Source organism: Aedes aegypti, chromosome 1 (genome assembly GCF_002204515.2).
Source record: "Aedes aegypti strain LVP_AGWG chromosome 1, AaegL5.0 Primary Assembly, whole genome shotgun sequence".
NCBI classification, from domain to species: domain Eukaryota; kingdom Metazoa; phylum Arthropoda; class Insecta; order Diptera; family Culicidae; genus Aedes; species Aedes aegypti.
This window is the reverse complement of record NC_035107.1, coordinates 230593681-230610482: the sequence shown is the minus strand read 5'-3', so window position 1 is coordinate 230610482 and position 16802 is coordinate 230593681. Positions and strand designations below refer to the sequence as shown.

Genomic DNA, 16802 nt, shown 5'->3' with positions numbered 1-16802 from the left:
CCGTATTTGCAGCGTTATCTACCATGAAACTTAATGTTATAACGTCAAACAATTCTAGAATAAAAAGTCAAGGTACCGTAATTCGGGGTGTAGTTGATCAGTTGGGAGAAGTTGATCATTCACGTACCCACATGTATAAACTGTCAAGAGATCTTTGATTCGGTTTCAATTAGCATAATTTTTGTGACGTCGTATTACCTGATGGCTGCTCTTGATGTTCCTAAGTTCGGTTTGACATTCAAGATAATTATACAATGGGAAAACATATTTTTCATGGAATGTTTGATGAACTGTGGAAGGGTTCTTCTCCAAACAATCGACTATTGACAAGGCTATATAAATACTACATTTAAATAAACTGTTTCTTACATTGCAGATATGTTCTTTAAATCCAGTTTTGAATTTGCATTGTGGATAAACCATCATTTTCTGAGTAAAAAATGTACTTTTTTGTGCGCGAGTTGCTAATTTCAAAGAAAATTACATACATTTAGGCGTTAAATGTGGTGTGTTCTGTAATTTCCAACATTCAAACTAAAAATTGACCGATCTATCATTAAGTTGTAAGCTTTTTGAGGATTGATCCAGATTCAGTGACCCCAAATTTAGTGAATAGCATATCTATTTATTTTAGGAAACTTATCGCAATAATTGATCAACTTCACCCCGGAATCAAAAACTTCACTTTCTGATTTAAAATAAATGATTTTGTTATTAAGTGAACATTTCGTCGAAATTTCGTTTGTGTAATTTGATAGATATCCAACCAGTACATGTGTTAAAAATATTTGGATAATAATACATGCATTCTACTAGGAGCTACAGAACAGAATCGCTCGAAAGTGATCAACTTCACCCCATTTTACGTTAATTAAAAGGCTGAACTTTTCTGTAAAGTTAAATTATTACCGATATTAATAAAAAGTGGCATGATTAACATCTACAATCTTCTTGTTCACGCTAAGATCAATTCATTCTCTATGAATATATTATAAAATATTCGACTGTAGTTGAAAAAGTATCTCAAGACGTCGGAAAACTTGTTTTTTTTAAGTAAATATGAGGCATAATTCAAAATGCATTTATTAGAGAATATCAAAAAATACTATCACCAAAGTTTCTCAAAATACACTTTGAGATATCTTTATTTAAGTATCGGTAAAAGTTTTTGATTTCACTTGCGCCATTTTGAAATGTGGCGCTTGGAAAAGTTGATGAAAAAATTACAAAAACGCTTATATCTCTTCATATGAAAATTTTAGAGGTATGACGTCTTCAGAGAAAATGTGTATTTTTCTCATAGCTAAAACTGCAGGCCTGTAAGATTGATATTTTCGTTAGTATTGAGGAAAAATCGATTTCTGACCATAAACTTTAAAAGTGACCTAACTCCCAAACTATTAGATATAGAAAAAAATGATGTTCTACAAAGTTTTCATATTTTCAACAAGATTCAATATTGTAGAACATAGCGCAACAATATCTTTTGAAATAAAAAGTTTGAGAGCGAATTCCGCGTTTAGGACATTTTTGCATATAACGCGCCATGACCATAAAAACAAATGTTCAGAAAACACCAAAACCCTTTCTGTTATATTTTTCAAGTTATTAATTTATTCCACTTAATTTCATCAGTAAGAACATCATAGAATCTTACAGATTGCAGTAAGTTGATCGAAAGTATGTATTATTAGATGGCTCTTCACGGTATTAACTCGAAATTATCAAAAAATGTCGAATGTGTCAAATATGCTGGCATGCCTAGCAGTATCAGTGTCAATTAAATGTTCGTTACAGTGTTTCCCCTACCTTTCGATCTTCTTAATCTCATTTTGTCCCAGAAATCACAGTTGTTTCATCTCTGTTTACCATATCCCACAAACCCACTACTTTTTTCCGTGACAATTGTGGAGTTGCAGCGCTATTTTCGGTCTCTAATAACAATGATCAATCAACTTACATTCCCACCCTTCTCCGATGTCCATTTGGACGTGGCCGATGCCGCTATCGATTTTTAAATTTGAGCTTTCGATTTGTGCACTTTGAATAATAAGCTAATCCCACAAGCACCATTCATTGAAACTCTGTGCACCTGCGATTGCTCTGGTAAATCACGGAGTGCAACTATGACGCGGTCATTTATGTTCATTAGGGTGCGGCTTATTCGTCTACAGTTCTTAAAACCAAACATTAAGGTACTGTTTTAATTTAACATCACATAAAATTGGAAACCTCAAAGTTTGAGCCGAAAATATTCAGATTTTGAGGTGGCGCAAGCGACTTTAATGTGCATTTTCAAGTTTTAATGTATGACTTTCAGTGAAGTCTTCATTAGTTTGTTATTTTCCAACCAATTCTTAAACGTTATGCATCAATCTCTTCAAAATTAATATATGGAAAACTTGTAGAACATCAAGTCTGCATGCTTTTTGAATAATTTAAGTTGTTTTTGAATTGTGTATACAACATACAAAATTAAAAATTTGTTTTGACTTAGCTATTCACCAAAAAATTCTCGAAAACATGATTTTTGGTGGAAAAATAAATTTCTTATGATTTGTTAAACTTTTATTGGCAGCAATTACATATCTACTATTTTATTGAAGTTTGTGCAGCATCCCACAGCGAGTAAGCATCTTTCGATAATACACACATATTTCATTAAATGCAAAAATTTGTTTGTTATAAACCTAATCAAAATTGTTTCTAAGACCATTTGAAAGATTCAAAACGCGAGAAAAACGTGTTGCAGCTATTGTATTAACATTTATTCAGCGGGAAATGAACAAATTACGCATTTTTTTGTTAATATTCTATATTTTCGGGCAATTTCTGTCGAATAACTAAGTCAAAACGATTTTTTATCTATATGCGTTTTTCTAATTGTTGAAAAACGACCAACATTGGAAGCCTTTAAAAATATTTTAAATCGATTTTGTATTCATGAAGTTATGGCCAAACAAAGTTTATTTTTTGGTTTCAAAGAAACTGGTGTTGGAAGTTTCAAAGTTTATTGAAAGATATCAAAGTTATTTAAACTTCACTGAAGGTTTATTACATAAAATTTTATCTTCCAGTCGCGTAAGCCACTTCTAAATTTTAGTATGTTTAACTCTAAATTTCAGGTTTCACTTTTCATGAAATTTATATTTAGCACACGAATTTTTGGTTTTTTAGAATTTACGAAATACAAGGCGCACCCTAGAGCTCATGCTTATGCCCCTTATATTTCTATTTTTTTCAAAAGTTCTCAAACTCAAAATTTCATATAATATAAAAAAAGTCATATCTCAAAATTTGAGCCGAAAACATTGAGGTGGTGCATAGAGGAATGAAATAAAAAGTAGAACATATGTGTTCGTGCTGCAACTATTGGGTTTAGCGTTTCGACATGTTTCACAAAGTTTGATTATTTTTTGAGTATTTAATTTGGACACTGAAAAAAGGTTCAAAATTGAAAACTGTTAAACAAAACATTGTAGGCGACATCATTTCATAAGACTTTCTCAAAGACGGATAAGTATTATTTCTTATACTTATAAACTTAGGGGGTAAAAATGATAAATATCAAAGCTCAATTTTTCTGTATAACTTTTGAATTTGAATGTACACATTTTTTCCACGTTCCACACTGTCTAAGCTGCTGTAAGAATTCACTTTTTTGCCGAAGGCACCAATGCGCTTTCCCTTCATTTCAAAGATTTACGAACGCTTTTCTCATTTTTTCACATCAAATTTAAGTGTGCATATATTGTAGAGTTGTAAGTAGTAGCATCATGCTATTTTGTACCCTATTCCCTTTTCATATTTGCAGAAATAATTGCGGGATTAAGAGGGATCCATTGCAGTTTGTTTAATTGGTAATAATGCTTTCTTTAAGGTAAATTATGTTTTTCAATTATATTTTTTTATCTGTTACATTTTTTCTTTTGTATTGATATTTTACTTCTTGACCATTTCAAACGAAAGTGATTTTTTATAATTTTTACTGTTCTAGTTTGAATTTGACATTACTTCTGAGGGAAAGATGCATTTTCCGTGCAATTCACTGGATTTTTTTTATAGTCTATTGAATTCTGTCAGGCTTATTATTTCTTAATTATATACCCACCGCGGTAGTATTGAAGGACTCAATTTCGATCTTAAACTAAATACTGTTTTACTCTTTTTGAAATTTTTCAAACCTAGGAAATCAACATGATAGACTTCGCTACGTATCTAAGCGGAGCCATTGATAGCTATCAAATCTTTCAAAGCTTTTATAGTCGTTCAGGCACTAAACCGAGTAGCATCTTCCCCATTTTTACCAGCGCTATCGTTACTGTACGCTACTTCCGATATGAGGAGTAGCCAATTTATTATCAACTTATTACAGTCGAATATTATGGCATTAGAAATAAAGTTCAAAATTTATATAGAAAACATGATTTTTGAAGGGTTACTTATCCTTTAGTTCATCAATATAAGAGATAGCACTTTTCGGTTTTCGAGAAAGTCTCGTGAAATGATTTTGCTTCCAATGGTTTTTTAGACTGATTTCGAATACATGTGAAAAAAAGATGCACCCTAATGCTCATGCTGATTATATTAGAGATGGTGGGGTCTCGGGTTTTCAAACCCGAAACCAGAATCGAACCCAAAAAATAACCGATTTGGAGCAACAAGTTCTTTTTACCATATAAATTTCGGTGAATGGTAAATTTACCTTAAAGCGATAATTTTTTATGAACAGTGTGTATAAAACACTTTCAGAACATTCAATTTTGAACATTTTTGCTGCAGACACTAAAGGGCTATCCCGATTATTTTTCAAGTTATGGATGATTTTCGTTTAAAACCATATTATTTTCAAAATTTCGTAAATATATTTAAACAAAAACCGTCTTTACAGTTTTTTCACCATAAACAGAAAAAAAATCTTTCTAATGGCGACAAAAGATTTAGAATCCGTTTGCGCCTTTCAGAGATATCGGCATTTGAGAGCAACCATTTCAACAAAATCTCTGATAACTCTGTAACCATAAGAGACAGAACTGTAGCTTCTTCAGCAAAAAGCTCGGAACAAAGTTTTTGCGAGAAATTATTGTATAAAAAGTTATCAAGAAAAAAACTGATTTTTCAGTATCACCCTAACTAGTTTGTATTAATAAAATCATAACTCGCGAACCTTAAGGGATAGAAATTTGGGTTCTTGGGGAAAGTGGCTCCAAATTGGTTGTTCTAAAACATTGTAGACTATTGTGTAGGCCTAAACGGCCACCTTTATTTCACATCACTGAAAAAAATGTCTGAAAAATATGAAAAAACTTTGCCGAAAATACCATGTACAGTTAACTCTCCCTTACTCGATATTCCGTATCTCGATATCGAGTTAGAGAACCATAGTAAAAGTTGGTTTTCATGGCTAACTCGATGGTCCCTTGGATCGCAGTTGCACTGGTTTTGTGTTCTGTAACTCGATACCTCCCTAACTCGATGGTCCCTTCAATATCGAGTAAGGGAGAGATGACTGTATTTAAAATTGACGGTTCAGACGCAATCATTTTTGTCTAACTAGATATGGCTTTGGGACCAATGTGCAGTATTGTCAAGAATAACGGCCAAAATTATTCCGGATACTTCACCAAAACATGTCATTTCAAGATTGTGCAACTATATCTTGACCATCCAAACAAATTTATTAAGAAGCTGATTTATGACTCCGTCATTTTAATAAAAAAAGTAACGATCAAATTCTATCTTTTCAGTTAAACATGAATAACCTTATAATTATATTAGCAGCTTTGCAAATTACCAAACGTACAGTAATGGGCCTTCCTTAGCCGAGCGGTTAGAGTCCACGGCTACAAATCAAAGCCATGCTGAAGATGTCTGGGTTCAATTCCCGGTCGGTCCAGGATCTTTTTGTAATGGAAATTTCCTTGACTTCCCTGGGCATAGAGTATAATCGTACCTGCCACACGATATACGAATGCGAAAATGGCAACTTTGGCAAAGAAAGCTCTCAGTTAATAACTGTGGAAGTGCTCATAAGAACACTAAGCTGAGAAGCTGGCTATGTCCTAGTGAGGACGTTAATGCCAAGAAGAAGAAGAACAGTAATGCGTTGAGGCCCAACAATCTGTAGCATAGAGGATTTTCGTTTGGCAACGATATGCACATGAACAGATGGTCAATTGACAAAGCTCTCAGTTATTAACTGTGGAAGTACTCGTAAGAACACCAAACGGAACCAAGGCTCTGTTCCAGTGGGACCGATATGCCAGACAGAAACAAAAGCAGAAGACAAAAATTGATTTCACGGCAAATAAATATGGAACATTTAACATACTGTTAAGTTCAAAACTTCGTTAATTTATTGACGCATATGATAACTTTTCGAACTCAATATTTTCCAGCAAGTACTTGCTCTCCTGAACTACCTTTGTGGCATCGCCTTCAGACGCTTCCTCCAATAGTGCCCTGAAAATATGATATCAAATTTTTATCATTTCGAAAAAAAATTAAGCGCTTAATTTTTTATTCACTCTTACCAAACACTCTGCCGCACGAAAATCACCGGCTTTGGTGGAGAAAACCCATTAAACCTGCACGCGTGCACCCTAGAGTACGCGCCTTGGTTTTCAAACACCACGAAATCCGCCACATTCAGTTCGGGCATCTCAATGTCCTTCGCAAAAAAGTCAATTCCATCACAGGTTGGACCGTACAAAGTTGTCTTCCTTGTCGGTCCACATTCGTTGAGCTGTTTCCAAACGATGGGCTTCACCGCTTTTCCTCTGTACTTGGCACTGTAGAACGTTGCGTAGATGCCATCGTTGAAGTAGTAGAACACTTTCTCAATGTCGTTTGGATTGTCTTTGCTTCGAATGAATCGCTTTCCATGAATCGGAACTACAGCCGTCACTGCTGCCGCACTATAGTACCGCCCTGGCTCAGCTACTATCATATAACCCAGTTCTGCTGGGAAGAACTCGTCCAAGCCTTTGTTGATTTGCTCTGCGTATTGTTCAATTGAGACATCTTTGTCTCCTGAAAATCCTCCACCCAAATCGATCAGGTTGAATTTGAATCCTAATGATTCGGCATAATCCGTCAAAGCTTTTCCTTTCTTGATCCCGGTATAGAAATTCTTCGGATTGATACACGCATGACCCAAATTGAAACACCACCCAATGACGTTTATGCCCAGCTCCTTCGCCAAGTCCAGCAGCTCCCTGGCCTCCACATCCACCTCGCATCCAAATTTAATTCCTAAATTCAGTGAATCCTCCGCCGTTTCAAGCCGAAATCTTATCACTACATTCGCTTCCGGATAGTACTGATGAATCTTCCTCAGTTCATCCTCGGTATCAAAAACTGTTCGGAGCTTCATCTTCTTCGCAAGCTCCAGGGATTCAATCGTCTTCATGGGCTGTCCGAACATGATTCGTTCCGGTTCCACCCGGAATCCCAGAATCCGTTTCAGCTCTCCGGTGGAAGCACAATCATAACCACAGCCAAGCAGAATGGTCGTCTCCACAATCGATGGTTCATCGTTGCTTTTGATGGCATAGAACGGACGGACTCTTGGCAGATGCTTCAGCCATTGGTAGTGCCGTTTGACGAGGGTGTCCAGCTCGGTCAGGTGAAGCGATTCCTCCAGTGGACCTCGGGCCACCAGACGATCAACAAGTTCCTTCGATGTGACGGAATCGTCTACGATTTCCAACCGGCTTTTGAGCACACTGAGAATATCCATGATGCGAGCTGAGCGGCGACAGGGTGGCGACTGATTTTTGATGAGCGTTCTAATTTTGGCAAAACGAAAGCGTCAGCTGATGCGTAGAGTAATATCGGCTCGGGTCGCGAGCTCTTCCTGTATGGCAATGTGCGTGCGATAAGATAAGACGCTGCGAGGCGTGCGATGTTCGTAGGTATGCTATGACGCGTGCTAAATATTGATGGGGGTTTGGTCTATGCTGACACTGGATGAGTAAATTGAAAGATAATTGAATTTATCAACAGGTTGTTGACTTTTATTGTTGGTCAGTTGAAAACCAGATCAAATCGAGTGCCATCCCAAGAATATTGAATATTCTTATATTATCTGTGAAATGCACAGTTATATATTCAAGGTCATCGAGTCATTGAAGCTACAAATCAACATACTATTCACATACGCAGAAATTTTAAATTTTTATAAGTGATTTCAAATTTTTGAGTTTAGTAATGTTTGATTTTGGTTTAACATTTGTTTTAGGAACTGCCAATATTTGCGTTGTACTGATTTTGTCCATTTTATCACTACGAAATATGCCGTTATAACGAAATTCAGTTATAATATCTAGTCGAGTCTAGTACACGACACTGAAGACGGCCTTACAGTTGAGGTCGAAATACGCGTATCTGTCAAAGGATACAAACTCTAGTGGAATTAAATGGTATAGTACTAAATTCGTTTTTTTCATCTACTTATAGGTATTCTACTAAACAGCTCGAAGATTTATTATTATAAGATCTTACTTATGTAAGGGACCCTGGTGAGAATCCGGGTAGGTGGGACTTTCCGTCGAAATTCGAAGATATAATGAAACGGAATGTAATTAGTACAAAAAATATTATTTTCATAACCATTTGCTGCATGCGATCGTATTTTATGATTGATCTCTTATGAACATCAAATATGTACTCAATATTAAAAATCTATGAATCATCAATCCTATTATTTCAATGGTTGACATACTAATGTGGACTAACACATGAAACTGGATGAATCCCACTTGCTCCGTTTAGCGAGGTAACTGCGTCAAATGACTCTTTTCAGAACTTTTTTCTAAGGTTTTCGTTATATTGAAATTATTCAATCAAATTCATGCACACACCAGCAAATGTGTTGCCAAAGTATGACTGTGCTGTTGGATTTTCAAAATATTGACATTTGAAAATTATATTGGACAAATTGTTTGCACTTTCCTTTTTTAGGTTTTACTTGCCCCGGGGTACCTTATTCTTTATTATCTTCAAAAAAATAATCGCATTACATTGCTACAACATTTTCATTTGATGATTCATTTTGACCCGATGGCAGTAGTGCCAAACATTATATTCTTCTGCTTTACAGGTCATGGGCTCAATCCCAGACTGGTCTGTTTCCTTTTACTTTGTAGTTGTAGTTGCTTCATTATATTCGTTCTTACAACTCGCTAGAACAAGAAACCCTTTCTCTTACACCTTTTATCTTTAAATTGACAATTCGAGTGACAACTCCAACTTGTAGCGAACTGGGCTATTGAAATTCATAATTCTGTGTTTTTAAGAAACGATAATTGCGATCAATATTATCAATAAGGCCGGAACAAATTGTAGCTTCAATGATCCTCTTTATTCATTTTTTTCTTTAATCAATTACTAATCCACTTTATCCTCTTCTGTCGCGTTTTGTATGAAACGCTAGCCAAGGACATTGCCTTTCGATCTCAATTATGGTTTTTTCATCATTTGTTTTATTGAGTTTTATTTTAACTTGAAGACTTAATTTTATGATTTTGTTAATATTGACATCCATTTTCTATGTACAGTAATTCAAGGTAACATTGATCAGTTTCGTTCAAATTCCAAAATTTCGGTCTCTAGTTAATTGTAAAGACGTGGCCAATGTCATATTTGACTTTATGCATCCAATATTGCTAGTATAGACGTGTTTAGTCTGATTGAAATAAATGAAAAATTTAAGGCTGACAAAATCGGGCAAAAAAGTATGCTAAAATTGGGGGTAGATAAAATCAGGGATAGACAAAATCAGGTCATTACTGTATATTGTTACTTGGGCATTTTACAACTATATTCCGCTCACAACATAATTGGGTTCGATCGATGAGAACGCCAAGAAACCCATTTCGAGTAACAACGAAAAAAACAACATGTAGCGAATTCAACTTACTGCTTTTAGCTTGGTGAGATGATCGAGAGGTATCGCAACTCACATTTGCTAGACCATGATTCAAATCCTAGTCAAACTTTAACATCTTTTTATTAGTTTTAAGAACTTGATCTACCGATTGCTAAACTCTGATTTTCATCTGTTGCCGGCTGCGTCATACAATTGAAGCATACAATTTTACGTCACATGGGACTGATGTGCAGCTAAAATGAGGCGAAAGTACAGTTTACTTTTTTCTGAGTGGATTGAAGAAGTTTTGAGGAATCATTATTTTTAAGGCTTAGTAGCCCGTCATTCGTTTTGACAACAATGATGACTTTTCTGCTTGCATTTCAAAGTGATAAAACTCAGTCTTGATAGTTTATATTGACTTGAAAAAGTATCAGTGTACGCGCTAACATGCATAAAGTATGCTGATACTTTTTAAGCTGTGTCAGTGCAAAACCAACTGATTTTCTTTGATTCGAAATCGTGAGATGAATTAGCAACAATCATCAACGACGCGTACAAATTTCAATGACAGTCTACTTCGCCTTAAAGTGAAGATGCATCGTAGCCAAACCTTAAATTTTCAAGAGGATAAATCTAGAGAACCAGACAGCGGTTTGGGTTGAAAAATTAATCAATTGGTCATACGCTGGATTAGTGCTCCTGAAAATTTAAGGTTTTGTTTCGATGCATCTTTACCTTAGGTACTGTTTATCATATAAAGTATACAGCTTGATTATTCTATATTTTAAAATATAAGATCTTACAAAATGCTTATGGTTGAAGAACTAAATTGTTTTTACCAAAACCTCCAATAGAAAATTTAAACACTATTTTTCGCATAACCCTTATTTTTTATGAACCGATTGTATGTTGATATCCTTTACTTTTCTAATTATGATAAAGTTTTAAAACCACAAGTAATAATCCATTAATCTCTGGCACTATATCACTCTAACGATTTATCAATATTAATTGTTATTCGGTAAATAAAATTTACACAAATATGTTGAATAGTCGATTCAGTTGGCTAAGTGCTTAATCGAACGTTTCGTCACATATTGCATAGTCACACACATTTTTTAAACTGTTAAATATGTATGCAGGGGCCTTCCTTAGATGAGTGGTTAGAGTACGCGGCTACAAAGCAAAGCAATGCTGAAGGTACCTGGATTCTATTCCCGGTTGGTCCTGGATCTTTTATTAATGAAAATTACCTTGACTTCCCCGAGCATAGAGTATCATCGCACTTGCCACAAGATCAGGGCTGGATTTACAAATATGGGGACTACGGAGCCAGTAATTCATGGGGGCCTTTTTAAGAATTATTCTAACGGACTAGAGAAAATTTTCTAAGAAGATGTTGTAGTAGTCACAAATTAGTTTCAAACTGCATTGAAACCTTAATTAATATTACTTGGGTTCAGAAGTAAAACAAGACTTAATGATATTATTAGGTAAAGAAATGTCAAAACTTGAGAAGTAGCGGAGTTTAATTTTAGGTAAAGATTTAGGTTGTGCATAATATTTTAAATTGTGGAAGATTTTACATTACTGGGCAGAATGAAATACGCATTGCAGTTTGCCCTTCTGCAAAATTGTGGAGTTCTATAAGGCACTTAAGTAATTAGAAGAATGTTTTTCAGTAATACTGAATGTTGTGATGGCGATTGATGTTTGAAACTGGCAACACAGTCATATAGAATCAAAGAGAAGATTGGTTAGTATAAACAGTTGAAGTTCAATATGAGTTAGTCGTTCTGTGGAAGATGTAACCTTCAAAAATCCATTGACTCGTTCACTGAAATGTAACCAATTGTTATTTAAGTTAAGATTATTATTAAAATAAACGTTACTGTGACAGCATTGAAGCTGCTTAAACGAAGCTGCTAACAATACGTGTTGATTCATTTCGAAGGAAACATTTTCAACACAGATTACGTTAAAACTATTTACCAAAAAATAAAATTTACGCTAATTTCGCAAAATGGAAGATTTTTAATAGTTTAAAATCTTGTGCAATACATATTGTGATAAAATTCAGGAGATTTCGGCAGCGTTTTGAATTTTCTATCACTTTTATCTCGGTTTCGCGTTATTTTCAATTCGGCTGGTATTAAACATAATCGGCTGATGGTGCTATGCCACTTGCCGATATCCTATGGATTTTTTTTTTCAACGTGATTAGAGTGTTTTTCTTCGCAGAATTTTAATATTTAAGATAACTTGTGTCGTTCTGTGCGAAAATTTTTTAGGTGGCTCTGGTTGTTCGTGAGCGTTTTCTCGCATGAGTAAAAGGGGATGGAGGCGCAGTAGATGGAAGCTTACATGGCGATGTGCTCCACCGTGGTCTTCGATAAACTCAGTAAGATTGTTCTGATTTGTACAATTATTATTATTTAAAGTTTTATTTACATATCATAACAAATATGGGCAAGTGGTCCAAAATGCCACTTTGAGAATTTGTGGCATTTTTGCGTGTGTTCGCTATAGTTCACTAACATACACAACATAGGTATTTTTCTTTTCGTTTCAGAGAGCGAGTAAGGGCGCTTAAGCCTAGGCTTTAGAGCCAGGATACATGCGCGAGAAATACCTGTGTACCACCCTAGCAAAAGGACAGACAACAATGGAGTGCGCATTAACTTTCTTAGCAACGCCACTCCCAACGATTTTGCCTATCTCCCTAAATGGAACGATTGGTTCGGTTGTCCCCGTTTCTTCCCGCACAATATTTTCATTTTATTTTTTATCTATCATGTTATTCATTCGTGAACAATCTGATCGCTAGTAGTTTTTGAATTACCTTAAAACCCCAAGAACATACTGGAAGAAATTTCAGTATTTCCAGGATGCTTTTCAATATTGGCTGTCAAGCACTTAGAATAGAATAGAATAGAAATATTTAGATAAAATTCCAAAATTTGGGTAATAAATATTGTAAAATACATGTTTTTTTCTGAGCTGCAGTGAAAATATCTGATCAATCGGACCACTAGAAGCCGAAATCCAGACAAACTTGACCATTACAAAACTATTATAGAACGTTACGAAGCGAATGTGATTTTGTAAACAAAAAATCAAATGAATTTGGCTACGTTATGCCCAATGGCGTTTGAGGCTGAGAAAAAGATGATTAAGTAGAAAAAATAGACCATTTTGCATGAAAAACGATCAATGCATACTTTATTAGGGAGTTCAAAAATCGTTTTTGCTTCACATCGCTCATTCTGTTCTAGACATTATTCTGAGTGTCCTCTAAAAAAATTGAGCTCATGAAAGCTGAGTCTGCACAAGGGAGGACACTTAGAATTTGGTGCAGAACCGAATGAGCGGTGTGGAGCAAAAACGATTTTTGAACCATCTTAGAACTTTATTCTGTCCAGTACTGAACATGTTTCACAGATTTGTGAATTTGATGATTTCATATTCTATACAGTGGCGATTTCAAAGGCAAATATTGATATTTTTACAACTTCTAAATGTAAAGGACTTGAATCATAGAAAGAATAATCAACCTGTGGAAAAAATGTGATTGGTTTTCTTGCAAAATCGCTGTAAAAAGGCGAGTGTTCGGAGTATGAGTCATGTTCCGAATTGGAGACAAAACGGTACTATTATTTGACTTGAAGAAGCCTTGTGCTTCGCTGTTAATTTATTAATGTTTACGGTATAAATGTTTTGTGTTTAAGCCATATCTTAATATACAAATCTTCCTTATCTATCTGCAGATGTATAAAACCATGCTTGATTGTATTAAAAACATTATAGTTGGTGAAGTCAGGGGAAATTACATGGCCATAGCTCATAAGTACATTCAAAATTAATGGAACCTCTTCGAATTTCTTATATCGTTTGATTTGATTTTAACAAGTTGGTGTCGTCTTATTGGTTCCAAGTTATTTTTCAAAAGTATATATTTTTAGCAGTGAAGTTATATTTGTGGGAGCCATGCCCCCTCGGCCTCCCCACAAATGCGGCCCTGCATACAATATGCGAATGCAAAAATGGCAACTTTGGCGAAGAAAGCTCTCAGTTAATAACTGGGGAAGTGCTCATTAAGCTGAGAAGCAGGCTCTGTTCCAGGCAGGACGTAATGTGAAGAAGAAGAAGAAAAAGTATTAAGAGATGCCGAAGCTTTATTTTTTTTCACTTCAAAGGGTAGATGAATCGATTAATGCATTGTGAAAGCCTCTCTATTTGTTAATATTTCAGGGCCATCTTCTTCAGTTTCGCTAACGTTGTGCCAATTCAATTATACTTTCACCAAAACATCATACAAAACCGTCTCCAAAGTGACACCGCATCAGTCGCTTCCAATTTGCTTATTAATCAGTTAAATCAAACAAATTTGCTAATGGCGGCATTTTCTTTTGCACCAAACGTGTCGGTATTCCGAACTAAAAGCTTTTATCATGAATTTGTACTGAACGAGATGCGCAAAGATCCCGAGGAAACCATTGTTGAACTATTTCTCATCTGTCTTTGGCCTCACTCGCCTCTCCTCCCATTCCATTGACCGCACAATGCAAACCACAGGGCAGGCAGCGTGGTTCCCTGCTTTCTAGAAATAATAGTTTGCTCCATTCGATTATCATAAATCACCTTTCCGTCACTGACTGATGGGCCAACAACAGGGCGCAACGAAGCCGTTTCGGGCGGTCACGGCTTTTATTGATGATGGATCAATCTCGAGATAAAATCGAATCTCGGGCTCGATGCGAGATAGCCTTCGCTCTAGTCGGTAGACAAGAAGAATCGCAGCATGGTATTCTTACGTTTCGAATTTGAGCCCACGGTTGATCCTTGACCGTTGTTATCAGGAAAAAATCTCATCCAAATTTGATTTTCTTTGGTCAAAAATACATGGCTGGCCTGAAAATTTGTTTGAAAATCAAATGCTTGTTTTTCGCTCCAAATGCTCCAAATAGCAAAGTTTCGATTTTCTGTTAGTAAGTAGATACAAGCATTTTATATATTTCTGACATTTGACTTGAATGCCCTCAATATGATTTTTGAAAGTTAAATTCTTATCTAGCATGAGCCCAAGATACTTAACTTCATCTGACAAATTTATTGGAACCCCTCTCATCGTGACAACATGTCTACTTGAAGGTTTCATTAATGTGCTTTTGGTTTATGTGGGAAAATTATTAGTTGAGTTTTGGAAGCATAAGGAGAAATGTGTCATTTTTGCAAGTATGAAGAAAACATCCAATTTACAATCTACTACAGATGACACGCAAGCTACGTCCTTTGGACTGTGTCATCCGCAAACAAAGAATTTTGACATGCCTGAGGAAACTTGAGTAAGTCAGATGGAAAAAAAATATTGTATAATATTGGTCCCTGATTTTTTCTTAAACTAACGATCTGGGAAGCACCTTAAGGCCCGCATTCGCCTTTTGAATGCTCTGATTTTAGCTCCTCTGCTGGAGTCCAACTTTGCGCATAGCGCAGCCCAAATCGGACCGTGTGAGCTCCAGTCCAGTCTCCCTGGCAGTTGGCACTCTCATCCATCTGGGTGTCAATTACAGTCGATTAGCGAGAGAGAAACACTGCACACAGATTTGACGGTTCACGGTCACAAGCATCGAGCGGCTTTGTCTTGGGAATTATGGCTAGCGATAGGTACCGATGCCAAAGCACTTCCATAGCTCAAAGTGTGTGACTTGCCGTTTTCTTGGGATGCAAATGAGCTGTGAAATGTGATTGAGCAACAAGCGCACGGTGCAATGGTGACACGACCAACTGGGTACCGTAAAACTGGGCAATAATGGTCATCGAAACGATTCCATTGACAGCAATCCTCAAAATAAACTTTTACCCGACTCTGCCCTTTATCAGATATATTAAAATATCTTTAAACGTGCTTAAAACTTGCAGAAAACAAAAACATCAGATGAGTACAACTACTTTTTTAAAAAAATTACGCCCTGCTACATTTGCATTTTCAAATAACATTTAAAATCCAAACAAAGTTCAACGCTACTCCTGCTTACGGTGCTTGTCTCCGTAACGAACGGATTAAGCGGCGAACCATTTTGAAGCTAGGTGTCTATGCATAACAGTTGAAGCATTGACTAGAAGGAGGCTCGGTCGGTGATGCATTATTAGCGCACTGGTGTAATTTGCTAGGAAACAGGTGGATAACTGTCGTTGGGAAATGGTGTGAAAAATGGGAACACCAATTGGAATTCACGTCCCGGGTGTCGAGTGCTCGCAAATTTAAAACCCCGTTGCTGGTCAACGGGAATTCGTCGGAGCGAGAAGGAAGTAATTTACGCGGAAATGCATTACTGTAAGCTATGGTTGGGTTTGTGACCAAAGCATAATGTTTAGTTTGATGTGATTTGATCCAATTGTGACGATTTGTGTTGTGATCTATGCTATTACTTATTTGGCTTTGTAAAGTTGACAACCGTTATCATTGTATGCATTGGCATAGCTAAGTTATTTTTAGGGAGCAAATTCTTGTTTTACTAAAGTTATTACGGTCGCAATAATCACGATGTTCACAAATGTCGTAGTTTGCATAGATTTGTATTCTTGGAGATAAAATAAACTGACTATGATTATTCCACGAATTTCTCAGATATTCAATCATAAAAGATTTCTCCGACAATTTGCACTGGGATTTCTGTATGAATTCTTTTTGTACTATTTTAGTGCTTTCTCTGATAACGCCTTCACCATTTATTACTGAACTCTTCCCGAAAAAAATAACAGAAATTTCTCGAAGTATTTTGATCAAATTGCTTAAAATTCTCTTGCAGAATTTTGCCAGGGAATGCTTTAGATATTCTATTAAACATTTCTCCAGAGACTTATACAGGGGGTTGTCAAAATAACTGGGACAGGCAAAAATTGGGCCAACTTTGGAATGCTGTAA

General features: G+C 35.9%; 1 protein-coding gene across 1 annotated transcript; it reads right to left on the bottom strand.

Annotated features, from left to right (window-relative positions):
• Positions 1 to 6328: 6328 nt before the first annotated feature.
• LOC5565823 (ornithine decarboxylase 1) lies at positions 6329 to 7791 on the bottom strand. Its single transcript, XM_021837257.1, has 2 exons — positions 6534 to 7791; positions 6329 to 6462 (listed from the first exon to the last, which is right to left on the bottom strand). The coding sequence occupies exons 1-2, from the start codon at positions 7739 to 7741 to the stop codon at positions 6351 to 6353; spliced, it is 1320 nt and encodes a 439-aa protein (XP_021692949.1). The 5' UTR covers positions 7742 to 7791; the 3' UTR covers positions 6329 to 6350.
• Between the last annotated feature and the right edge of the window lie 9011 nt (positions 7792 to 16802).

Bases quoted from the DNA above. Each gene is read 5' to 3' on its own strand.
- LOC5565823 (XM_021837257.1), bottom strand. From the start codon at position 7,741: ATGGATATTCTCAGTGTGCTCAAAAGCCGGTTGGAAATCGTAGACGAT. The intron at 6,463-6,533 runs GTAAGAGTGAAT...TCATATTTTCAG, and splicing joins TTCGTGCGGCAGAGTGTTTG to GGCACTATTGGAGGAAGCGT.